Source organism: Jaculus jaculus, chromosome 1 (genome assembly GCF_020740685.1).
Source record: "Jaculus jaculus isolate mJacJac1 chromosome 1, mJacJac1.mat.Y.cur, whole genome shotgun sequence".
NCBI lineage: Eukaryota > Metazoa > Chordata > Mammalia > Rodentia > Dipodidae > Jaculus > Jaculus jaculus.
The window spans coordinates 257,412,738-257,438,930 of NC_059102.1; the positions used below are offsets into that span (position 1 = coordinate 257,412,738).

Consider the following 26,193-nt stretch of genomic DNA (forward strand, 5'->3'; position numbering starts at 1 on the left):
GAGAGCATTATTGAGTTGTGCAATGTTAAAATAAAATAAAAATACCCCTATAATGTTTATTATGATGTTAGTTACCCTTAAGTTGACTTTGCAATATGCAGTATTTTTCTGCGTTATAGTATGAGCTTTACTGGATAAGATTATACTCACACTATAAAATGGTTTTTGGAGATTAATATGATGAATAAATCTTGAAGACTTGAGTTTATTAAGGGCTAAGGAATTTTATTTGCAGGTATTTGGGACTGCGTTTTAAAATCGTTTGCTAGGCTAGATCTCTAAAACACTTTAACATGCTGGTATTTTATCTTCACATGAGACCATGGTTTATACAGTATGAGTGCCAGGATGGGGCAAAGATTAATAGAGAATGATGGACCAATAAAATACAAGGAAATTATTTTTTACTCTCTTAAAAAATGAGGGACATATAAATCAAAGATTTCTATTATGAACTGGTATGTGTTTCTCTCTCCCTATCCACGTAGTATATCGAGTATGGACAACAGTCTAGAGATCCTCCTGTGAAAATGCAAGGCTCTATCACAACCCCTGGAAGTATTGCTCTGGCCCAGGCCCAGGCCCAGGCCCAGGTTCCAGCAAAAGCTCCTCTTGCTGGTCAGGTTAATACTATGGTTACCACCTCAACAACCACCACTGTTGCTAAAACAGTTACAGTCACCAGGCCGACAGGAGTCAGCTTTAAGAAAGATGTGCCAGTAAGTAGGTCTTTTTTCTTTTCCAGGATTTGTTAATGATGTACTATATCTAGTAGTGACCTTGTATTTTAATTTTATTGTAAGCATAAAGATAAGCATTTCTCCCTTTGTACATTTTCTGTATTTATTAGAAGCAGCCATTGCTTAATAGTTCAGAAATATGCTTGCCTATATTATTAATGTACAGTATACCATATGTGTTTCTCATACTAATGGAATTTCTCTGTAGACTTTTGGGAAATTTCCAAAGAGGATCTTAACTTATATACCGAATATACTTTTCTCTCTTAGCCTTCTATAAATACTACAAATATTGATACATTGCTTGTAGCCACAGATCAAACTGAGAGAATTGTGGAACCTCCTGAAAATATCCAAGAGAAAATTGCCTTTATTTTTAACAATCTCTCACAGTCAAATATGACACAGAAGGTGAGCATGACCATAATTAATCATTACACTCTTTTCCATGAGGGGTGGAGGGGTTTATTTTTTACCCTTTTTTATACAATAAGCCAGGCAGCATGGTATGAATCTCAATTCCAGCTACACAGGAAGCCAGGGTAGGATTATCTCATTGAGCACAGGAGTTTGAGATAAGCCTGAGTAACATAGTGATAAATAAGGTCCCTTCCTCAAAACAGAAGCAAAAAAATTCATTTCAACAAGAATAGCTTTTCTAGGTATCTTACAAATACCAGTTTCAGATGTTTTGTTTTGCAATGGGTGAGAGCCTTTTTGAAATAAGCATGCTGTTCTCAAGGTGATGGAAGTTTTTATTTGGTTCCTCCCAGGAACTATCAAGAGCATTTATTAGGTTCCTAATAACTGAAGTAGAGTTAGGATGCCACTACCAACCAGACATGGTGGTTCATGCATTTGGAATGCTGAGGCAGGAGAATCAGTTGTTTGAGACTAGCTTGGGTTATATGTGGAGACCCTGTCTTCAAAAAACATTAAGATATTTTTAAAAATCTAAGGATAGGATACTTTGACACAAAGTCTGTCATAGGGAAAGGTGAAGCTTGCAAGAAGCCCCATGCTGTGTGGTGTGGCTAACAAACCAGAGCTTGTTGTACATGTAATTTTGAACTGCCTTTGTCATATTGGTTAGGTTGAAGAGCTAAAAGAGACCGTGAAAGAAGAATTTATGCCTTGGGTTTCACAATATCTAGTTATGAAGAGAGTCAGTATTGAGCCAAACTTTCACAGCCTGTATTCAAACTTCCTTGACACACTGAAGAATCCTGAGTTTAACAAGATGGTTCTTAATGAAACCTACAGAAATATTAAAGTAAGAGTTGATTATTACATCTCTTCTAATTATTGCTTTAGATTGGAAAGTTTTAAATTATACCAGGTAGAATTTGAGATGGCTTGTTAATTCTCTTTATATATTATCCATATTAGGTATATATGGAAATATTTCATGAAGAATTTAATCCTTGAAGTATTACCCTGTGTATTGTTTACAATGATGTCACTTCTATTTCAACTTATTTTCATCTTTCTACATATGATTTTAAATTTTCTTTCCTTTTTTTTTTTTTTTTAAAGATCTCAGTCCTCAGGATGGATCTTCCTTTTTAAAATTTATTTATTTATTTTTGGTTTTTCAAGGTAGGGTCTCACTCTAACCCAGGCTGACTTGGAATTTGCTATGTATTCTCAGGGTGGCCTCGAACTCACAGCTATCCTCCTACCTCTGCCTCCAAAGTGCTGGGATTAAAGGCGTGCACCACCATGCCTGGCTTTTGAATCACGTATTTTCTGTGCTACTTTTAAAAGTTGATTTTGCCGCCCCCTCCTGCCCTGGACTTGATTACTTTATTTACAGTATGCTTTTAGTTTTGTACCTTGTTTTCTTTCAGTCCTACCAAACCATTGTATCAATGCACATTGCTTTTGAGTTTTGAGATTGTTGGTCACTTTTACTATTATGAGCAAATATTAATGTTTTTATTACTTTCTTCCTTAGTCAAGGGCTAGAAGTCCATATAAACCATGATAAAATTGTTCTCATTCCTTGCTGAATAACTGAGTGGCTTAGGAATGAACAAGCACTATATTTAAACCTAGGATGGGAATTTTCCCCATCCTGGGTTACGCTGTAGTGCAAAAGAATTCCTGGCTCCTTTATGTTGCTCAGCTAACCTGTGCCATTTTGCTGTTGCTTTATGGAGTTAAGGAACATGACTATATCTTTGGCTTTTACATCCAGTAGTGAGGGTTACTGTCATTCTTAAAAGTTTCCACATACATACCCTGAGCCAAATTTAGTCTCCTGTCCTTTATTTTGCCATGCTGGGGATCAAACCCAGGATCCTTGCAAGGCCACACAAGTGCTCTGCCTATTGAGCTACATTTCTGAACCCTTTAAAGACTTTTCAAAGTTTAAAAATGTCACTGCTTGCTCATTAACAGGAAAAAAAAAAATCAGTGTAATGCATTGAAAATGTCTGTTTGGGGAATGTTCTCAGAATTAGTGGCTTGTTATTTTAGGATAGAATAATGGAATGTTTAAAAATTAATTTGAGAATTTTCTTTTATAAGCTCATTGTTGTTTAATTCTACACTATTGCAGGTGCTCCTGACCTCTGATAAAGCTGCTGCTAATTTTTCAGACCGTTCTTTGCTAAAGAACTTGGGACATTGGCTAGGAATGATCACATTAGCTAAAAACAAACCCATCTTACACACTGTGAGTTTAAGCAATTCATGTCTAAAAGTCATGGGGGTGGCGTTTTAATGATTGTTTTTCTTAAAAAAAGAAAAAGAAAAAAACTTCATTTTTGGTATGTGTGCAGATGTGTGCTCTCTCTGCGCCTACATCCAGAGGCAATGTAAGACAAAGGCCACATAATGTATCGATTTCTCTTTTGGGTATGAACTTAGTGTAATATCTTTGTATATGTTTGAAGTCTTTTGGGGTTTATTCTCAGTTTTTGAAGTTCTTCATCCTAGGACTTGGATGTGAAATCTTTGCTGCTAGAAGCTTACGTTAAAGGACAACAGGAGTTGCTCTATGTAGTGCCCTTTGTTGCCAAAGTCTTAGAGTCCAGCATTCGTAGTGTGGTGAGTAGATTTTATTAATGACCATACTAAGAGTTGGGGTGGTTCTAGCACAAAGGTCCAAAACAGTATACCTTTTGATCTTATCAGCATAAAGCTAGTTCAGTTAGTTTTCCTTAGTAGAGCTTAGATTTCCCTTTTGTAAAGCTAAGTAAATTCTAAGAATAAATGTCTGAACTTTGGTATTTCTGAAATGTGGCTTAGGTGGGAATGCTAAAGGGTTTTGTTATGGTCACATAGGTTGTATATAACACAAATTAAAAGTTGAATTTGGAGCTAGCTTAATGTTGTAGCTTTGCTTTAGGTTTTCAGGCCACCAAACCCCTGGACAATGGCAATAATGAATGTATTAGCTGAGCTACACCAGGAACATGACTTAAAGGTAAGTTTGTTGCATCTTTATCCTTTGGAAGAGTTTCTTCCTTCATATTATTAAGCTTTACTGTAAAATCAGCTTGGGCAGGTGCAATATACCCATTAGATTGAGGGTAGAGTATATTATGGATGTCCATTTTTCTCTTCAAAATTCTAATCAAATATTGGAATTATGTAGTTAAACTTGAAGTTTGAGATTGAGGTGCTCTGTAAGAACCTTGCGTTAGACATCAATGAGCTGAAACCTGGAAACCTGCTGAAGGATAAAGATCGCCTAAAGAACTTAGACGAACAGCTCTCTGCTCCAAAGAAAGATGTCAAGCAGCCAGAAGAACTCCCGCCCATCACAACCACAAGTATGTGTGACAATTGGTGTAGCCTTCTTCTTCTGTTTTTGTTTTTTTTCCCCTAGTTAGGGTCTTACTCTAGCTCTAGCTGACCACTCTGTAGTCTCAAGGTGGCCTCGAACTCACAGCGATCTTCCTACCTCTGCCTCCCTAGTGCTGGGATTAAAGGCGTGTGCCACCACAACCAGCTTGGTGTATTTTTCTTTAACTTAAATGTTCTCAAGTGCTACATCCTTATATATAAACTATACTACATCATGTAGAATTTTGTGTACTTTGGTTTTTGAGGGTGTTTCTTCTTAATATTTTTTTAGTTATTGCTAGCAGATAGATGGGAATGGGCACACCTTTTGCTGCACACCAACTACAGATGCACACAGCACTTTGAGTATCTGGCTATGTGGGTACTGGGGAATTGAACCTGGTTTTGCAAGCAAGTGCCTTAACCTCTGAAGCATTTCCCCAGACACCTTGAGTCTTTTTCTGTGCTAAGGGACACTACCACTGACCAAGGTTTATAATGACAGAATTTCCTTTTTAGAATGGGAAAAATGTGACCAAAGATGTCCCTTAATTTTAAGAGTTTAGTTAGTTTAATTAGGTAAGGACCACTTTTTATATATATATTAGAAAGAGGCAGAGAGAGAAAGAGGAAGGGAGATAAAATGGATTCACCAGGGCATCCAGCCACTGCAAATGAACTTGACACATGTACCACCTTGTCCATCTATCTTATGTGGGAACTGGGGAATCAAACCTGGGTCCTTAGGCTTGCCAGGCAAGTGCCTTAACCACTAAGCCATTTCTCCATCCCTGAAATATGTTTATTAGATAAGGACCCCCCATCCAATGAATTTGATTGTAAAGTCTACAGTTGTGCTTTTTGTCTCTCACTTGACATTTAGCGACTTCTACTACACCAGCTACCAGCACTACCTGTACAGCTACAGTCCCACCACAGCCGCAGTACAGCTACCACGACATCAACGTCTACTCCCTTGCAGGCCTGGCACCGCACATTACTCTAAACCCTACAGTAAGTAAACATTGCTCTTTTCTGTCAGTCCTGTTGTTTGGTAGAGTGAACTGTTTGTCACCTTTTCTCTTACCCCTTTCATCTGTAAGTGCATGTGGTATAGATGCGATTCTTTTTATCTCTTTAATAACATAAAAAGAAAAAGATTAGTGTTCCTAATATTTCCTCTTATTCCCATCCATGATACTGAAATTACGCCAGAGATGCAGTCATAGTCTTGGATAATTCTAAAGCTCAAAGACTCTCATATGTACCATAGCGCTTTCTTTTGCTCACATTATATGTCACTTTGGGATCAAACCATTTCTTTTGGCAAAAAGCCAAAACGGTTAGCCAGTCTTTGCTTATAAAAATTTCTGGGCCAACATCCTCACGGTGGTGTTACTACTTTCAAAATATGTTGTTTTGGCTTAATTCCAGGATGTAGTCTAATTAGTCATTTAAGATACACTTTTCTATGCTTATTTACTCTGTATATCCAGAGTGGTAATTTATTATTTACTATCTTCAGTCTGTTATCTATTTTATTTAAGTTTTAAATAACAGCAGGGGGGCTGGAGAGATGGCTTAGCGGTTAAGCGCTTGCCTGTGAAGCCTAAGGACCCCGGTTCGAGGTTCGGTTCCCCAGGTCCCACGTTAGCCAGATGCACAAGGGGGCGCATGCGTCTGGAGTTCCTTTGCAGAGGCTAGAAGCCCTGGCGCGCCCATTCTCTCTCACTCCCTCTGTCTGTCTGTCTCTGTCGCTCTCAAATAAATTTAAAAAAAAAATTAAATAACAGCAGGTTTATTGTTGGAAGTAGAGCACTGTGGCACCCTGCCTCATGGACCAGGCAGTGGCTGGGATTGAAAGGGTACAAGGTGGATACCATTTCTCCTGGGTGTTCAATCTGAGCCTCAGGGTCTACTGGAAACAGCAAGGCTGCCCAGAATACCAAGAGCTGCTTTGATATATCCCCCCCCCCCCCCCGCCATAGATGTCAGGACAGCCTGTACAGGCGAGATAATGAGGCCAAAACCCCAGAGTGCATCAGGGGTCTCTAGGCCCCTTGTGGACTGTAGGAGGTGATGGGGTCCCATGGGCAACAGGCCAGCCAGGCTGAAGGTGTGTGCTTCTTGAAGATTCTGTAGTAGCATGTGGACCAGCTGGTCCAGTGAGTACTCTAGGGCTTCACCAGGGCCTCTAATCACTATAAACAAACTCCAGACACATGCTCTGTGCCACCTTGTGCATCTAGCTTGACATGGGTACTGGGAAATTAAGCCAAATGCCTTAACCCCTAAGCCATCTCTCCAGTCCCAGTCTATTACTCTTATTATTCTTGTGCTTAAGGCTTTTTGTTATTTTGTTTAGGTTTTTTTTTTTTTTTTTTTTTTTTTTTTTTGAAGCTGAGTCTTTGTATCTTTGAACTTTCTATCCTCCTACCTCAGCTTCCAGAGTTTTGGGATTGCATGTCAGCCTGTGCTACCATTCCCTCCCTAATGTTTGCTTAGCTCAGAATCAATGCTTTGAGTTTTTATTGTCTTTGGCTTTTCAGAAATTCAAAATGGGGCTAGAGAGATGGCTTAACTATTAAAAAGGCACTTGCTGGCAAAGCCTGACAGTCTGCATCAATTCCCCAGTATCCATGTTAGTTAGATGCACAAAGTGGTACATGCATCTGGAATTCATTTGCAATGGCAGGAGGCCCTGGCATGCCCAAACTCTCTATTTCTGTCTTCCTCAAATAAATAAAACAAATAATTTTAAAAAGGAAAAAAAGAAAATTCAAAATGCCCACAGAAGTTGAGACTGGTGTCACATGCCTTTAACCCATCACTCTGGAGGCTGCTAGGAAGATCTCTGTGAACTTGAGGCCATCCTTGGCTAGTGAAACCTTACCTTTAAAAAAAAAAAATACTGTTAATAATACTGGTGAACAACAGTGTTCACAGATACAGAAGCATGTTAATGCAGTGAGCTTCTGTAGTAAAAGGAATTTTAAGATTATCTATCATACTACCTGGATGTGGTTGCACAAGCCTTTAATCCCAGCACTTGGGAAGCTGAGGTAGGATTACTGAGTTCAAAGTCAGCCTGAGACTACATAGTGAATTCCAGGTGAGCCTGGTCTAGAGTGAGACCCTACCTCAAAAAATTAAAATATGGCTGGGTGTTGTGGCGTATGCCTTTAATCCCAGCACTTGGAAGGCAGAGGTAGGACGATCACCGAGAGTTCAAGGTCACCCTGACAGTACATAGTGAATTCCAGGTCCACCTAGTAAAATATGAAATGAATCAAGATATCTTATCATATTAATTTCTTCCTTTCCTCACTTACAGATGTGAGGGGTTGGAGTGGGGAACCTAGATTTAAAATTTGTGATTACTCTTTGGGATATGCCCAGTAATTTGAACACTGTTGTATTTATTATGAGTTTTCTTCTTGTTTTGTTTGTTTTGTTTTTTTGTGGTAGGGTCTCACTCTAGACCAGGCTGAGCTGGAATTCACTATGTAGTCTCAGGGTGGCCTTGAACTCACGGTGTGATCCTCCTATCTCTGCCTCTTGAGTGCTAGGATTAAAGGCATGTGCCACCATGCCTGGCTGAGTTTTTTTTTTTTTTTTAATTCTGTATAAATTCAGTACATTAAAGGCTCTCAAATGAGTATTAGTATTAGTTCATAGTTCAGGCCAGAGATTTAAAAAAAAAAAATCCTCCTGTGAAGCAAGAGACCTTCATGGACACATTTTACGAACTCCTAGTGGCAGTAATAGTTTTATAGGGTGTCCTTTCACTTTAGACTTAATTTTTTCAAGTATATAGAGAAATTGCCTTTTTAAGCAGTATGTCGTTTGAGAGTGAGACCCTACCTCGATAAACAAAACAAAGCAAACAAAAAGTACCTTAGTTATCATTTTAACTTGGCAAGTATGTGTCCATGAGCAAGCAATGAAGTGTGTGTGTGTGTGTGTGTGTGTGTGTGTGTGTGTGTGTGTGTGTACGTATGTATGTATGTATGTTGCAATCAGGTTCACATTGCTGGTAGAAATCACCCAACCAAGAGTAGCTTGTGGGGAAAAAGAGGTTTATTTTGGCTTACACGCTGGAGGGGAAATTCCATGCTGGAGGGGAAAATGATGGCAAGAGCAGAGGGTGGATATCACCCCTGGGCCCTCATAAGGACAGAAACAGAAGAGTATGCCAAACACTGCCATGGGGAAACTGGCTATAACACACATAAGCCAGCCTCCAGCAGGCGTTAATTCCCAGCTCTCCATCAGCTGGGAACCTAGCATTCAGAACACCCAAGTTTATGGGGGACTTGGAATTCACTATGTAGTCTCAAGGGTGGCCTCAAACTCACAGAGATCCTCCTGTCCCTTCTTCCCAAGTACTGGGATTAAAGATGTGCCCTACCACACCCAGTCAATAACCTCTATTTGTTCATCCATCCATCCATGTATGAATGATAGAGAATATGCCTGCTAGGGCCTTCAGCCACTGCAAATGAGCTCCAGACACATGAGCCACCTTGGTTATCTGGCTTTATTTACTGGCGAATTGAACCTGGGTCTTCTGACTGGCTTTGCTCTCAAGTACCTTAAGTGCTAAGCCATCTCCCCAGCCTAAATAATGAATCTTTAATGACCAGCTTACGCATTAAAGTTGAATTGAGAGGGATGACTTACTATATAATGAATCACAAGGTATCCTGAGTGCTTTTTCTTTGTGTACCCAGCTTGTAGTTGCCGTTAATTTTAAGTAGAAGTATGTTAATTTCTCCAATTCCAAAGTTGCTAATGGAAATTGCTTTGTTGAAATTAAACTTTTGACTTAATTTGTGTCTGTCTCCTTAGATTCCTTTGTTTCAGGCTCATCCACAGTTGAAACAGTGTGTGCGCCAAGCAATTGAACGGGCTGTCCAGGAGCTGGTCCATCCTGTAGTGGATCGGTCAATTAAAATAGCTATGACTACTTGTGAACAAATAGTTAGAAAAGATTTTGCCCTAGATTCTGAGGAGTCTAGGATGCGAATAGCAGCTCATCACATGATGCGGAACTTGACAGCTGGAATGGCTATGATTACTTGCAGGGAACCTTTACTCATGAGCATATCAACCAACCTAAAAAACAGTTTTGCCTCAGCCCTTCGGGTAAGTTGGTTATTTATATATATTGTACTACAATCCTATTACTGCTTGTCTACCAGATTTTTTCTTTACTTCTGATACTGGGCATTACTACTTAATCTTAGAATCACCATGTTTCTTTGACGTCTTTTTCTACCTGTTGAGTGAGCTCTTCCATTGAGTTGTAGACCCCAGCTTCTGAAATCTTCTTAAATTATAATTTCTATAAGACATTTAGAAATTTTGTTCACTGTTTGTATCAATAGTGTTCAGCAGATACCAAGTTCCCAGATATATATTGGTATAGAGAAGGGAAGGATATTGAAAATTGCACTAAATTAATACTAAAGCAGTTGGAGAAAGACACTACAAAATGACTTAAAGTGGGTTTTGTGTAGTTATAACACATTCTCTCTACAAGTTAATTATTTTAAAGTCTCAGATTCAAGGTTGAGAATTCTTACTATGTTTTCATATTGTTCATCATGTTCACAGTGGACTGATGAGATGAGAAAATACGAGTATTAGGAATATTTCAAGGTCATAGTCTTGTCTTTTTATGTTCCTAACAGACTGCATCCCCACAGCAAAGGGAAATGATGGATCAGGCAGCTGCCCAATTAGCTCAGGATAATTGTGAACTGGCTTGCTGTTTTATTCAGAAAACTGCTGTAGAAAAAGCAGGCCCAGAGATGGACAAGAGATTAGCAACTGTAAGTGTTTAACATTTATTTTTTAAGTTGTAGCTTCTTTTAATTTGGGGAAGTGCCTCATAACAAGAACCTCAGTGACTTTTTTTATTTGCAGGAATTTGAGCTGAGAAAACATGCTAGGCAAGAAGGCCGCAGATATTGTGATCCCGTTGTCCTAACCTATCAAGCTGAGAGGATGCCAGAACAAATCAGGCTGAAAGTAAGAATTAGAGCTCTTCCCCTGCCTCACCATTTTTTATGTTGTTTCTTGGACTAGGATAGTGAGCCTAAGTGTTGCCTTTGAAAAAAGCATCCTAGTGAGGAAGCAGGTATAACTATAGATTCTGTGACTTCCCCATGTTGTTAAAAGTATTGGTATATAGTGAGACCCTACCTCAGAAAACATAGATAGATAGATAGATAGATAGATAGATAGATAGATAGATAGATATAGATAGATATTGGTATAAAGAGTTTATATGGGGCTGGAGAGATGGCTCAGCAGTTAAAGGCACTTGGTTGCAATGCCTGATGGCCCAGGTTCAATTCTCAAGTACCCACATAAAACCAGATGGGTGAATGGGCGTACACATCTCGAGTTTGTGTGTAGTGATAGGAAGCCCTGGCTTGCCCATTTCCCCCCTCCCATCCCTGCTTCTCATAAGTAAATATTTTTTTATTTATGTATTTGTGAGTGACAGACATAGAAAGAGGCAGATGGATAGAGAATGGGCATGCCAGGGCCTCCACAGGGCCTCTAGCCACTGCAAATGAACACCAGATTGCACGTGCCACCTTGTGCCACCTGGCTTACGTGCGTCCTGGGGAATTGAGCCTCTAACCGGGATCCTTAAGCTTCATAGGCAAGCGCCTGTTCGCTAAGCCATCTCTCTAGCCCAATAATTTTTCTAAAGACTATCAACAGATACCAATAAATAAGTAAGTAAGCAAATAAATAAAAAGGTAAGGATCTTCATATGCTTTCCAGGCTGACCTCAGACTTGATGTCATCCTGCCTCCCATCCTCCAGGTGCTGGGATTATAGGTATGCCATCAGATAAGGCTCCAGTGAAGAAAAAAACTTTTTATTTTTGTTCCTCCTATTTTTTTTTTTAAATCGAGGTAGGGTTTCACTCTAACCCAGGCTGACCTGGACTTTACTGTGTAGTCTCAGGGTAGCCCGAACTCACAGTGATCATCCTATCTCTGCCTCTCCAGTGCTGGGTTTAAAGGCGTGCGCCACCATGCTCAGCATTCTTGTTTCTTTCTGGTTGTTTTGAGGCAGGATTTCAGTCTAGTTCAGGCTGACCGGGAACTCATTCTATAGTCCCAGGCTGGCCTCAAATTCATGGCTGATCCTTTTACCTCTGCCTTGTAAGTGTTGAAATTAAAGATATGTGCCACCGTGCCCATGAAGAAAAGTTCTAGAAGTGGTGCATGATGGTGCACACCTTTAGTCCCAGCACTTGGGGGCAGAGGTAGGTGGATCACTGAGTCCAAGGCCACCCTGAGAGTACATAGTTAATTCCAGGTCAGCCTGGGCCAGAGTGAGACCCTGCCTTAGAAAACCAAAACAAACAAAAAAAAGTGATGGTGGCTTTTAACCGTAAATTGAGAAGTCAAGCCCTGTTTTTTTACTCTTGTGTGGGGGTGTGTGCATGATCAATCATGCTGATGGCATATGATAAATACTTCCTTGATCAGAACTCATGTCCTTAGCCTTGTTACAGACTTCCTACTTCCAAATAAATTTTCCTCAATTGTTAAGTGGATCTTGACAAAACAGATTTTCTTCTTTTAAGGTTGGTGGTGTAGACCCAAAGCAGCTGGCTGTTTATGAAGAATTTGCAAGAAATGTGCCTGGCTTCTTGCCTACAAATGACTTAAGTCAGCCCACAGGATTTTTAGCTCAGCCCATGAAGGTAAATATCTCACTTGAAAAACTGCATGCCTTTAATCCCAGCACTCGGGAGGCAGAGGTAGGAGGATCGCCATGAATTCGAGGCCACCCTGAGACTCCATAGTGAATTCCAGGTCAGCCTGGGCTAGAGTAAAGACCCTACCTCGAAAAACTAAAAAAAAAACTAAGAAAAAAAAAACAAAACTTAAATTAAGTGTTTTATAAAGTGTAATTTGCATGTTTTACCTCAGATAATATGTCACTTTCTTCCTGGCTCTAAGTTACACGGAAAAGCAATAGCCATTGTTAAAGTTATTAGGGAATGTTTATATCGTTGAGGTCAGCATGGCATATAGTTAGGAGATTAGCTTAACTGTACTGTTTAGAGGAGATTTATTGAGGAACAACAGAACCTTGGGGTTATTTAGTGTTATTGTAGGGAGAGTTCTGAAATTTTTCAAGTTACTCAGAAAGTTGAAAATAGAGAATAATTTCTTGTGAACAATTTGAGAGTTAAGTAGCAAATCCCCTGAATCCATTCATCTTCCTCCCTTTTTTTGGGAATTGAACTTAGATCCTTGGGACTTGCAGGCAAGCCGTAACTGCTAACCCATTTCTCCATCCCATTTCTGTCTTTTTAAAAGAAGCAAAAAACGGGCTGGAAAGATGGCTTAGTAGTTAAGGCACTTGCCTACAAAGCCAAAGGACCCAGGTTCAATTCCCCAGGACCCATGTAAGCCAGATATACAAGGTGGCGCATACATCTGGAGTTAATTTTCAGTGTCTGGAGGCCCTGGCGTGGCCCCCTCCCCCTGTCTGTCTCCCTCTTGCAAATAATTAAATAAATAAAAATTAAAAAAATAAAAGAAGCAGAAAACTTCTAAGAGTAAAATGAAAGTGATGGTTTGAATATACTGTCATAGTGGTTAACAGGCCACTCGAGTGGTGAGTACTCAAAGGGCCTTTATTTTTCATGATCTGGAACTCTTGCTATCTTCATTTGCAGAGGGTGCCACAAGTGGTGCTACCTTAAATCTTTCTCATTATTATGAGCTCTCTGATCAGTTGATTGTGTTGGTGCTGGCCAGGCTTCCCACTCTCACTAATCTCTGCCTCTGATCCTTCCTTGTCCCACTCCACTTAAGATTCAATAGTTCAGGAAAAGGGACATGAAAGGGGCCCCCTGAGTATGAATTAAGAAATTGGGGCTGGAGAGATGGCTTAGTGGTTAAGGCACTTGCCTTCAAAGTCAAAGGACCCAGGTTCAATTCCCTAGGACCCAAATAAGCCAGATGCATAATGTGGTGCATGCATCTGGAGGTCCTGACACCCCTATTCTCTCTCCCCCTTTCTCTGTCTTTCTGCTCCCCCTTCAAATAAGTAAATAAAATTTAGTGAATAAACATGGTTATAATAGATTTCTGTTATTTTACTGGTGCATGTTCCAGTAAAAATAAAAAGATTTGCTAATCTCTTTGGTTATTTCTTTCCCTAAAATAGCAAGCTTGGGCAACAGATGATGTAGCTCAGATTTATGATAAGTGCATTACAGAACTGGAGCAGCACCTACATGCCATCCCACCAACTTTGGCCATGAACCCTCAAGCTCAGGCTCTTCGAAGTCTTTTGGAGGTTGTTGTGTTATCTCGGAACTCACGGGATGCCATAGCTGCTCTTGGATTACTTCAGAAGGTTAGTTCTTAAGCTGTGAATTATAGAAGGAGGAACTAGATTTGTAGACTTCAGTACCTTATGCCATCATTCACATATATTTGAGGTAAATGAACTCAAAGCACGTTCTGTTGTATAAGGAGGTGGTTTGTTTCTTCAGTAGAATGTAGTCATGGCAGTTATGAAGGTAGGAAATCTTATTTTTCCCTCTAAGGAAATGATTTCTTAGAAATACAATTATTGGGGGGGAAAGACTGTGAAAACATCTCTCTCTAGATTTTGATGGAGAGATTATTTGTGGCCCAGTATTTGAGAAATAGTAGTAAAGATATGATAGCATTTTGGCTATGTAAGGACTTACGACAAAACACAGAGCGAGCTTCAACTAGGTTGAAGTTCTCAGACTTCAGGAAATTGCATTGGGGTTTGCTTTCTAGCTGTGACATTAGGGCTGAGCACTGTATTCTCCATGGTTCTGAACACTTACTTCTCACATAGGCTGTAGAAGGGTTGTTAGATGCCACAAGTGGTGCTGATGCTGACCTCCTGCTGCGCTACAGGGAGTGCCACCTTTTGGTACTGAAAGCTCTGCAGGATGGCAGGGCATATGGATCTCCATGGTGCAACAAACAGATCACAAGGTACGTAGCCATCTTAAAAGACTAGTAATTATTGGACTGGTTTTTGGTATATTGCTGTCTGGAAGTTTCCCTTTTACCTAGAAGGTAAATGGAATATTTGAATCTCCTAATTCTAAGAAGAAGTTAGAATTGTTGAATGGTTCGTGGTTTGGGAATATAAATTGTAGGTCGTTTTGTGTGTTTTCAGTGATTTCACAGCAGTGTCTATAGGAATATTGTCTTCAGTGGAATTCCTTTCATTTCCTAGGCTATGAACACCAAACCTGGGCTGTTAAAACATGGGCTCATCTTAGAAAATATCAGGCAGTTTTATTTCATTACTACCTGGGGGTTTGGGTTGTAAATTTTTGTTGTTTAAGTGATGAGATGAACCCAGGGCTTCATACATTCTGAGCATACAGTTATTTGTATGTATCCCTACCCTGTTGGCCATTTCAAAGCTTGTGTACTGGTTTTTGCAGTTGTTTAAGGCATCCTTAATAGGAATAGATTTCTACTGAATGATCTTTTTGTTCAACAATATAGCATGGTTGAGCCTGTATGAATAACATTCTATCTTTTTCCAGGTGCCTAATTGAGTGTCGAGATGAGTATAAATATAATGTGGAAGCGGTAGAGTTGTTAATTCGCAATCATTTGGTCAACATGCAGCAGTATGATCTTCACCTAGCTCAGGTATGGAAGAAAATTACTTATGGAGTTAAGGACTGAATGATTGGAGTATTTGTTTATTAATTGTCCTTTCTTATATTTTGTTCGCCAGTCAATGGAGAATGGTTTAAACTATATGGCTGTGGCATTTGCTATGCAATTGGTAAAAATTCTTTTGGTTGATGAAAGGAGTGTGGCCCATGTCACTGAGGCAGATCTGTTCCATACCATCGAGACCCTCATGAGGATTAATGCTCATTCCCGAGGCAACGCTCCAGAAGGGTATGAATAAAGTACTTTGCTTTCCCTGTCTATTCATCAGTCTGTAGGAGCTTTAGAAATTAGTATACGTACTCCACTAGCATGATTAAAATTTTTTTTTTAATTTTTTATTTATTTGAGGACAACAGACAGAGAGAAAGAGGCAGATAGAAAGAGAGAATGGGCGCACCAGGGCCTCCAGCCACTGCAGATGAACTCCAGATGCATACGCCCCCTTGTGCATCAGGTTCACGTGGGTCCTGGGGTATCAAGCCTTGAATCAGGGTCCTTAGGCTTCACAGGCAAGCGCTTAACCACTAAGCCATCTCTCCAGCCGCACTAGCATGATTTTTATAACTGCTTTACGTAAAGCATAACCTTAGTTAGTCCTGACATTGTTCCTGGAAGTATGAAAACTTAATCTAACTGCCAGGTCTTCTTGGTGTAGAGCTATGCATACAGTGACTGCTGCATTGGCATCAGAAGTCTGTGGTTGAAGCACTGGTGATGCTGCTAAAAATGCTCTGATTTTAGGCAAGTGAACTTACTTTCTTAGGTCTTTTTCTTAAGTAAAATGGAACTAATTTCTCAAACAATTAATAACATTAAATGAGAAATAGTATAAAGCATGGCATGTATTAGGCAAGCAGGGATGAATTACTTGATTCTCAACATCATCTCCCTTGCAGTGTGCACATTTTTAGTGTGAAGTAGTAGTTTAATTCAAGTCAGTCATTTGTATATTATGACCTCATAAGTAAGCAGATGCAAAGACACTAAGGACAGTTTGTTTAAATGTAGAAGTACTAAAGTAAAGTGACAATCACCGTGGTTCTGTTAAATCAAACTTTCCAACTCTATGTCTGATTTTTCACTCTGGATTTATCATACTAGATTGCCCCAGCTGATGGAAGTAGTACGATCCAACTATGAAGCAATGATTGATCGTGCTCATGGAGGTCCTAACTTCATGATGCATAGTGGGATCTCTCAAGCCTCAGAGTATGATGACCCTCCTGGCCTGAGGGAGAAAGCCGAGTATCTTCTGAGGGAATGGGTGAATCTATACCATTCAGCAGCAGCTGGCCGTGACAGTACCAAAGCTTTCTCTGCGTTTGTTGGACAGGTAGAGCTTTTGGAAAGAAAGGTGCTTTTTATTCAACATAAGTAGGGTGTGATAACTCCAATATTAAAATTCAGTATTAAATACCTGTGGTCAGAGAGTTACTTCCATACTCATGCAAACCAAAATGTCAGCATCATGTTCAATTAAATTGATAGGGCCTATATGTTTGCTCAGGCTTGGTCACAGTTGGTTCCGATTATTCCATTCAAGTTGTGATAGCTGCAGTGTACAATGGGTCAGATGATAAAGAAGCTACAAAATAGAATTCTAGAAGCTTACTTATCAGTAGTGGACGATTATAAATAAAATTTTTGTAATAGCTCGTGTAAAACATAAAATACTATAACAACAAATTTTAAATGGTAAGAGTATTTTCACTGTTATACTTTAAATATCTTTTCTACCTAAATTTAGCAGCACACTTTGTTAGCACAGTATTTTTGTTCATGGATTTTGATGCAGTTTAGAGGTTGAGTCAGTGTTGGTAACCATGCCTCCGAGCTAAAACTCTGGCTTAATGAGCACAAACAATTCCAGACAGGATGAGCAGGAAAAACAAACAGGAAAAGAGCTCCAGTCCCATTTAGTTCTGTTCATGATCATCACTGGCTGCTTTGATGAGGGAATTAAGAGCAAGTGTCATTTTGTCCTAACTATAACTTGTGAAGGATGGTGCTTTTCCTGAACTGGCCTTAGAATTTCTTTAGTGGAACTGTTGTAATATTAGTTCAGGGTAAGAAATCTACTGATTTATGCAGATTGACCATTTGACTTCTTCAAATTGAAACCAACACTTGGCAATGTTGCCAGAGAAAGATTACTAATTAGGTCTAAAATACATGACATTTGAACATAGAACTGGTTTAAATTCTGAAAGTTGTTATAAATTGGATTTACTTTTCAATGATATCTAGTAATATACTATGCAAATTTCTCTAAGGAAATCATAAGACGTAACCCTGTTGAAACTGTCACAACCATGTTTATGGTTTGCTCTCTTATTGAATAGAAAAAAATTAAATCAGTTGAGTTTTGTGATCATTGATTGCTATTTCATGGGTATGGATGTGGCACCTGTCTCAGTTCTTCCTGATGGCTTGCTTGTTCTTATGTTTCTCTTGAAAAAAAATGTGTTCTGATCCCTTGAGAATTCCATTTTTTTACTCTTTCTGCTGCTGCTTTGTCATGCAGATTAGTCTTTCACTCCCAATTTTTCAAATTTCAGTGTAGACAATGATCCACTTGTTGGTCTTCTGTCTTGGCTGGGGAACAGTATTTTCATAGCCCTACCAATCTAGCTGTATGAAAATATAATTATATTGTTTTAAATTCCCCCCGCCCCCCTTGGGGCTGGATTATGTTATTTAGTTAGCACTAATCCATTCCCCTACTGCTTGAATGTACACTTCCATGTTTGTGTGTGGTGGCAGAGGGGTTCATGTCTTTGGTTTCTGTTTTTGGTCACAGCATTGCAATGCAGCCCCAAATGGCAGTCCAGCTGTCTCAGCTGCCATTGTGCTAAGATTATAGAGATGGTTCCCTATAAGCAGTGTTGTGGTTTATTTTTCGAGGTAGGGTTTTACTCTAGCCCAGGCTGACCTAGAATTCACTAAGTAGTCTCAGGGTGGCTTTGATCTCACTGCGATCATCCAACCTCTGCTCCCAAGTGGAATAGTGTTTCTTTCATTCATTTATTCATTTATGAGAGAGAGGCAGATAGGTACAGAGAATGGGTGTGCCAGGGCATCTAGCCACTGCAAACACTCCAGACACATGTACCACCTTGTGCATCTGCCTCATGTGGGTATTAAGGAATTAAACCTGGGTTCTTAGGCTTCACAGGCCAAGCCCCTTAACTGCTAAGCCATCTCTCCAGCTTGTCTTTTGTTTTTAAATTAGGTACTAACCACTTAACTTCTTTCTTACCTCTTGATCAAATGTCATTTGTATTTCCTTTTTTAAAAGTAAACTTGCTTTCTCAACTTTATTGTAATGGTTTATTGCATTTAAAATAGATACAGTAGTCTGTGGGCAATGTATTTACACAAATTAATAGTTCACCAGTAGTTAAATCATAAGAAAATATCTGTAGTTCTTTTTATTAAGTTTAGGAAGACTATATTAGAGTAAGGGAAGAGTAAAAATTATGAAGGCCTCCTCCCATGAGAAGGTGGGAGTAGGTAAAGCTCCTAACTTTGTGAGAAGTAAATTATTTATGAGAATCAAAAGTATGTATAGTTTAGCCTCCTTGGGAGAAAGGGGCAAATCCAGAGTGTATTAACAGCCTTAAGAGTTTCTGAAAGTGGATTTTATTTGCATCAATTTCCAAATTATTTGGAGATACCCTGTTCAAAATTATCATATTATCTCTTTGGAAATTTCAATCATTTCTGTTCTTTGTAAAACAAAAAGTGGGGAGGAATTGTGCCATGATTCCTTAATAGAAAAGTCATTCTCCCAGCAATATCATCTTACAAAGAAAGAATTAGAAATGTTATAAATCTGAACAAATGAGAGTTTATCTTTTAAGCTTTAAAGTTAAGGTATACAAAGTTGGAGTATTATCTCATTGTATCTATTTTGTTGTTTCCATGGTAGATGCACCAACAAGGAATACTGAAGACTGATGACCTCATAACCAGGTTTTTTCGTCTGTGCACTGAAATGTGTGTTGAAATCAGTTACCGGGCTCAGGCTGAGCAGCAACACAATCCTGCTGCTAATCCCACTATGATCCGAGCCAAGTGCTATCACAACCTGGATGCCTTTGTCCGACTCATTGCACTGTTAGTAAAGCACTCAGGGGAGGCCACCAACACTGTCACAAAGATTAATCTGCTGAACAAGGTTTGAAATGCATTCTTAGTTACTCAGCTTCTCAACTCCATTGTGCCAAACCCTTCCCCAAAATATTTTGTAATATTTGTTCTTACCTGAAATTAAATTCAGAGATATGCAACCATATCCACCAACTTTTTAGAAAACAAATATGGTGCTTATGTGGGAGGGGCAAGGAGGTGTCCATAATGTATTCCAGTATGTTAATGCTTCTGCAATGGTTACAGTAGGAGATAATTAATGAGATACCTTCTCTTCAGTCATTGTGTATATGTGGCTAGCAGATTGGTATTCATGTATGTATTTTTTATATATTGTTTTTGTGTCTGGACATGTCAGGGTGTCTTGCTGCTGCAAGTGAATCCCCATCCTTCAGGAATTGGAAACCAGCAGGCTTTGCAAGCAAGCACCTTTTATTGCTGAGCCACATCCTAAGCTCCAGATTGTTATTTCAAATATTAGGAGTGACATTTAGTTTTTGATTCCATTTATTTATACATTGGGTTCCTAGAAATCTGAATATTAGTGGTATAAAATGTATAGACAGACTAGATTTTGATCTTGGGGAATGAAATATGAGTTCTTCATGTCCCTTGGTGATTTATAAGCAGATTAAATGAAATACAGGGTATTTCTACACCTACGAAATGCCAAGAGAGGTGAAAACCATTTGCCACTTGTTGGTGTTAAGTCACAGCAAAATTACATTGTTAGGTTGTTTGAATGTGATAGACCATCCTGATTTCTGGGGGTGCTTATGGGGGAGAGTGACACTTGCATTTGCAGAGAAGATATATGTTTGATCTAGAATGTAATTTAGAGAAAGCATACAACACTGCAGGCTGAATCAGACAGAATGTATATGCCCCCTGTGGCTATCAGCATGTATTTTTATGATCAAAGTAGGGCTTAAAGAATTCAAGGTGAACCAAGTGTGGTGATGCAGGTCTGTGTGTCTCAGCTACTTGCAAGACGGAGGCAGAAGAATTGCAAAGAATGGGTGTACCAGGGCCTCTAGCCACTGCAGACAAACTCCAGACACATGTGCCACCTTGTGCATCAAGGCCTCCCTGGCCTATAGAGTGAGTTTAGCAAATTAGTGAAGTACAGGCCTGATGATAAAGTTTAGTGGTAGAATGCTTCCTAGCATGCAGGATGCCCAAAGGTCACTCTTAAGACTGCATGTAAAATAAGTACGACTTATCAAAAAGCAGCACAGATTGTGTGGTTTATAAGCTGTGTGATCTGTGTGTTCTGTCTAGGTCCTTGGTATCGTTGTGGGAGTTCTCCTACAGGATCATGATGTTCGGCAAAGTGAATTTCAGCAGCTTCCCTACCACCGGATTTTTATCATGCTGCTTTTGGAACTCAATGCACCAGAACATGTATTGGAGACCATTAATTTCCAGACTCTTACAGCTTTTTGGTGAGTACTATTAAGTCGAAATTGCTTTTTCTTTTGTTTCTCCTCCTCCAAAGACAAAATTTCATGTAGCTCAGGCTACCCTCATAATCACTGTATCACTGAGGTTGTCCTTGACTATCTCATCCTCCTGGCTGTACCTCCCAAGTGTCAGGTCTACAGGCATGTACTGCTATGACCAGTTCATTGGTTTTTGACTCAGATTTTCACTATGTAGGCCAGACTGGTTTGGAACTAATAATCAAACTACTTCAGCCTTGGGATCATAGGTAGTGGTCACCATACCTGGGTGAGACTTATTGTTAAGGGCCACTAGTTCATTGTAGTAAAAATCAGATAGAACTTTTGTGTACTTTTGCATATACTATTTTGATTTGCCACGTAACTTCATGTTGTCCACATTCACGTGTTGTTTACTATATTTAAGTTGTACTTCTGGAATCTGTTCTACTTTCAGCAATACATTCCACATCTTGAGGCCGACCAAAGCTCCTGGCTTTGTATATGCCTGGCTTGAGTTGATCTCCCACCGGATATTTATTGCAAGAATGCTGGCACATACGCCACAGCAGAAGGTGTGGCTGCAGTTTATCTCCTCCAGATGAAGACTGTAACTACCGGGGGCTTATTAGTACTGCTTATAGATTCCTATTGCCATGTAGTAACATTTGTATTTCTTTTAAGCTTGATGTGTTTTTTAGTTTTATTGTTTTATTTTTCAGTTTTACTATGTTTTTAATGATACTAAACATCAAACACAGGACCTTAAATGCCTAATGGCAAGTGTTCAGTGCTGCATCTTCCCATCATGGCAGGAAGCTTATTAATAAGTACTGACTGCCTCTACCTGAAAGCTCTTCTTTGGGAACTGGGTGTTGGCTTCTCTAGCTTTGTGAGCCGACTGTGTCCATCTCTGCTTTTGTTCTTTCTTTGTGCTCTGCTGCTATATACATAGTAATGTGTATTTTACACACTTTTCAGAGTGGGTTTATTTATTTTAACTTTTGTTTATTGGGGAGAGAAGTAGTTGGATAGAAAGAGGAGTAAAAATAATACGCGCATTAGGGCCTCTAGTCACTGTAAATGAACTCCAGACACGTGCACCACCTTGTGCATCTGGGTTTATGTGTATACTGGGGAATAGAACCTGGGTCGTTAGGCTTCACAGGCAGATTTAGTTGTTAAGTCATCTCTCCAGCCCAAGTTTATTTTATTTTATTTTGATTTTTTTCAAGGTAGGCTCTTGCTCTAGCCCAGGCTGGTCTGGAATTCACTATGTAGCCTCAGGGTGACCTCCAACTCACAGTAATCCTCCTACCTCTGCCTCCCAAGTACTGCTATTCAAGGCATGGTCATCACACCTTCATCCAATTTTATTTTTGTTTGTTTGTTTGGTTTTCCAGGGTAGGGTCTCACTCTAGTTTAGGCTGACCTGGAATTCATTATGTAGTCTCAGGGTGACCTCGAACTCACAGGATCCTCCTACCTCTGCCTCCCAAGTGCTGGGATTAAAAGTGTGCACCACCATGCCCAGCCCAAGTTTGTTTTTTTTTCAATGAAACTTTTAGGTACCTCCTTAGACATCATAATAAATCTATGTTGCTCTGGACCATTACACTAAATGCTGAAGGCTATTACATCTTAGAGTTTAGGAGCATTGTGGTGGTGGTCTTCTGAGGGAGAATTAAGGCACCTCACCCGCTGAGAAAGCATTTTACTGCTGAGGCTTCCAATCCCTACTGTAAGATACTTTGATTCAAAGGGTTCTGGTCAAGTTCTGTGACCAAGTTTTCAGTGTAATTGGGAATATAGCACATTAAATATGAGATGTTCTTTCATTTTGCAATTAAAATGGACAGGTAATAAGTACTACAAAAAGTACTTGCTTGTTTCTTGAGACCATAAGAAGATGTGGCTACTATGTGCTTAAAGTAACCTCGACAAGAAAGGAGGTAAAACAACATGAGAATGGGCTTGATTGTGTTTGGAGAAGGTAATCCTTTCTCCAAAGGAGGGACAGTGTGTTGAATAAGATTATCAAACATGGAACCTAGTAAGTATAAGCCAGGCCAGTTTTGAGTAAACATAGTGAATTGATACTATAAACTTGATGAGATTCTTACTTGGAGTAGGATAAGAAATACTTGAGACATGGGATTTAATTGAAAGAAGGAATTAGGGACTGACCTCCAGTTGTCAGTTTCTCAGTTGGCTGAGTATTATATCTAAAATTTCCTCAAAGTTTCCTCTCTCCTCTTTAATTTTATGTCCTGAAATCTATAGAGTCTGCTTGTTGCAGATAACATATTCTACTACCTTAATGCTTAGCCATTTTTGTTTGTTTTTGAGACAGGGAACTCACTGTGTAGTCCAGACTAGCCTTGAACATCCTGCTTCAGCCTTCTGTATGCTCGGTTTATAGGTGTGTGGCACCATACTCAGTCTTCTTCAAGACTGATTAGTCTAACAACCTCTCTAGGAGAGGTACCCACACCAGTATTTTCTCTATTAATATAGAAAAGATAATCAACTCGCAGTGTAGTTGCTTGGGCTTTTTTTTTTAATTGCTGAACATCTGAATAATAACTCATAGTATTTCTTTGTTTTAGGGATGGCCTATGTATGCACAGCTCTTGATAGATTTATTCAAATATTTAGCACCTTTCCTTAGAAATGTGGAACTCACCAAACCTATGCAAATCCTCTACAAGGTAATTAATGTGTAGCTGAATATGTGTTTACCCTGGGACAAAGATGTTCTATAAATAAATGTTTATTTACTTACTTATTTACTTACTTACTTGAGAGAGAGAGATGATGATGATGATGATGATGATGATGTAGACAGAGAATGTATGTGCCAGGGCTTCCCGCCACTGCAAATGAACTTCAGCTATATGGGCCACAGAGTATATCTGGCTTTATGCGGGTCCTGGGGAATTGAACATGGGTCCTTAGGCGTCCCAGGTAAGCACCTTAACCACTGAGCCATCTCCAGCTCCATATTGTCTGTTTTGGTACAGTGATCTCATTGACAATTTCACTTCTATTTTCTTAATGAATTATCATATACAGATCTGCCTTGTGTGATGCTTCTGGTAGTTTGCTCATCTTCCCATGGGAATAATTTTTTAAAATATTTTATTTCTGTATGTGAGATGGTGAGTAGGAAGGAAGGAGGCAGAGAGAGAGAATGGGCATGCAAGGGCCTCCAGCTGCTGCAAGTGAATTACAGACACATGCACTACCTTGTGTATCTGGCTTACATGGGTCCAAGGGAGTTGAACATGGGTCCTTGGGCTTTACAAGCAAGTGCCTTAACTGCTAAGCCATCTCTCCAATCTTTTTTTTTTTTTTTTTTTTTTTTTTGGGAGTGTTAGGGATTGAAACCAGGGCCTAGAACATGCTGGGCAAGTGTGTACCACTGAGCTTATCCCAGCCCCCTGCTGTTTATTTCTTTAATAAAAAAATGTTACAGATTTAAGTATTTCCCATGCTTCATAGTTGGCCTTTTCACTCCCTTAAGGAAGGTGTCTTTTGTGGGAACTTTAAAATTTTAGTGTTACTGAAATTACAATTTGCTAGCTGAGGAGACAGCTTAGTGGTTAAGGTACTTCTTGCAAAGCTTGAGAACCCAGGTTCGATTCCCCAGGACTCACATAAGCCAGATGCACAAGATGGCGCCTGCATCTGGAATTTTGTTTGTAGCAGCTGAAGGCCCTGGCACACCCATTCTATCTGCCTTTCTCTCTTTCAAACAAATGAAATAAAAAGTTTTTAAAAAATTATGGGCTAAAGCGATGATTGAGATGCTTGTTTGTGAAGCCTAAGGACCCAGGTTTGAGTCCCTGGTACCTACCTTAGCCATGTGCACAAGGTGGCACGGGTCTGGAGTTTGTTTGTAGTTGCTGGAGGCCCTGGCATGCCCTATTCACTTGCTCTCAAATGGATAAATAAATGTTTTAAATTATAATTTGCTTTTTTTATGTGGCTTATATGCCACCTGTGTATACTATGCCCAGCATTTGTATCTTAAGAGGTAGGTTTTTTTTAGTTTTGCATCCCTCTATTTTCAGTTTTTTTTTTTTTTCCTTTTCTTTCTTTTTTGGTTTTTCAAGTAGAGTCTCACTCTAGCCCAGGCTGACCCGGAATTCACTATGGAGCCTCAGGGTGGCCTAGAACTCATGGCAGTCCTCCTACCTCTGCCTCCTGAGTGCTGGGATTAAAGGCATGTGCCACCACGCCTGGCCTCATTTTTTCTTTTTTTGAGGTAGGGACTCATTCTACTCCAGGATGACCTGGAACTCACTCTGTAGCCCCAGGGTGGCCTCTAATTCATGGTGTTCCTCCTATCTCTGCCTCCGAAGTGCTGGGATTACAGGCGTGCATCACCACACCTGGCCTATAATTTATTTAAATAAGTGCTTTTCTCTTGCTTTCTTTCGTGTTTTTTTTTTCCCTGCTGATTATTGTACTTTTTTTTAGTTTGCAAAGTATGTTTGTATTTTCACTTAAGAGTACTAATACCTAGGTTTTCATGATTTCTACATGTAAATATTTTGATAACTTAAAGTGTACTTTTGGCCCTTTACACCATAGTTAAATTCATAATAGGAAACAAACTTTTTCTCTCTGAAACAGGGTACTCTAAGAGTGCTGCTAGTTCTTTTGCATGATTTCCCCGAGTTCCTTTGTGATTACCATTATGGGTTCTGTGATGTTATACCACCTAATTGTATCCAGTTAAGAAATTTGATCCTGAGTGCCTTCCCAAGAAACATGAGGCTCCCAGACCCATTCACTCCTAATCTAAAGGTAAGGTTTGAACAGTTGGAGGAAATGTGACATCCTAACATTTGAGCCCTTTCTCTGATGAGCAGTGTGGTTATTAATTAACTTACTTCCCAGCACATGCATACACATTAAAGAGTTTAGATGAATTAATTATATTATTAAGTTCTGGTGGGGTGTGATATTCACTGTATCTTTTCTTGATACATCTTATATTATTTAAAAAATATTTTTATTTAAGCTGGGTATGTTGGTGCACACCTCTGGAGGTAGGAGGACCGCAATGACTTTGAGGCCACCCTGACACTACATAGTGAATTCCAGGTCAGCCTGGGCTAGAGTGAGACCCTACCTCGAAAAATTTAATTTATTTAAAAGACGCAGAGTGCATTTTACACTGTGCATGTGCATTTTACAGGTGTTTATATGCATGTGTTTAAATTGTTGGTGTAAAAGAGAAAAGGATGGATACTATGCCCTTAATGTATTCCCTCTCCCTTTTTAAGCCTTTTTTTTTTAATTTTTAAATTTTTATTAACA

General features: G+C 39.4%; 1 protein-coding gene and 1 non-coding gene across 10 annotated transcripts in view; both read left to right on the forward strand.

Annotated features, from left to right (window-relative positions):
* Cnot1 (CCR4-NOT transcription complex subunit 1) overlaps positions 1 to 26,193 on the forward strand; it is a 133,159-nt gene that overhangs the window by 101,282 nt on the left and 5,684 nt on the right. For 5 of the 9 annotated variants that reach the window (XM_045155570.1, XM_045155569.1, XM_045155574.1 and 2 more), the window contains exons 23-44: positions 489 to 719; positions 1,011 to 1,151; positions 1,834 to 2,013; positions 3,304 to 3,420; positions 3,684 to 3,794; positions 4,096 to 4,173; positions 4,345 to 4,522; positions 5,419 to 5,549; positions 9,387 to 9,683; positions 10,232 to 10,372; positions 10,467 to 10,571; positions 12,154 to 12,273; positions 13,752 to 13,943; positions 14,421 to 14,563; positions 15,130 to 15,238; positions 15,327 to 15,496; positions 16,370 to 16,622; positions 19,200 to 19,448; positions 20,702 to 20,865; positions 21,320 to 21,437; positions 23,472 to 23,573; positions 25,504 to 25,677. In XM_045155570.1, the coding sequence (XP_045011505.1) occupies positions 489 to 719; positions 1,011 to 1,151; positions 1,834 to 2,013; positions 3,304 to 3,420; positions 3,684 to 3,794; positions 4,096 to 4,173; positions 4,345 to 4,522; positions 5,419 to 5,549; positions 9,387 to 9,683; positions 10,232 to 10,372; positions 10,467 to 10,571; positions 12,154 to 12,273; positions 13,752 to 13,943; positions 14,421 to 14,563; positions 15,130 to 15,238; positions 15,327 to 15,496; positions 16,370 to 16,622; positions 19,200 to 19,448; positions 20,702 to 20,865; positions 21,320 to 21,437; positions 23,472 to 23,573; positions 25,504 to 25,677 (3,504 nt within the window). The remainder of the gene's footprint in view (positions 1 to 488; positions 720 to 1,010; positions 1,152 to 1,833; positions 2,014 to 3,303; positions 3,421 to 3,683; positions 3,795 to 4,095; positions 4,174 to 4,344; positions 4,523 to 5,418; positions 5,550 to 9,386; positions 9,684 to 10,231; positions 10,373 to 10,466; positions 10,572 to 12,153; positions 12,274 to 13,751; positions 13,944 to 14,420; positions 14,564 to 15,129; positions 15,239 to 15,326; positions 15,497 to 16,369; positions 16,623 to 19,199; positions 19,449 to 20,701; positions 20,866 to 21,319; positions 21,438 to 23,471; positions 23,574 to 25,503; positions 25,678 to 26,193) is intronic. The other 4 variants (XM_004663489.3, XM_004663491.3, XM_004663490.3 and 1 more) reach the window with 1 other exon arrangement.
* On the forward strand, positions 2,779 to 2,915 carry LOC123457835. The gene has a single exon (XR_006635197.1). It is a non-coding gene; the product is annotated as a small nucleolar RNA SNORA46 (small nucleolar RNA).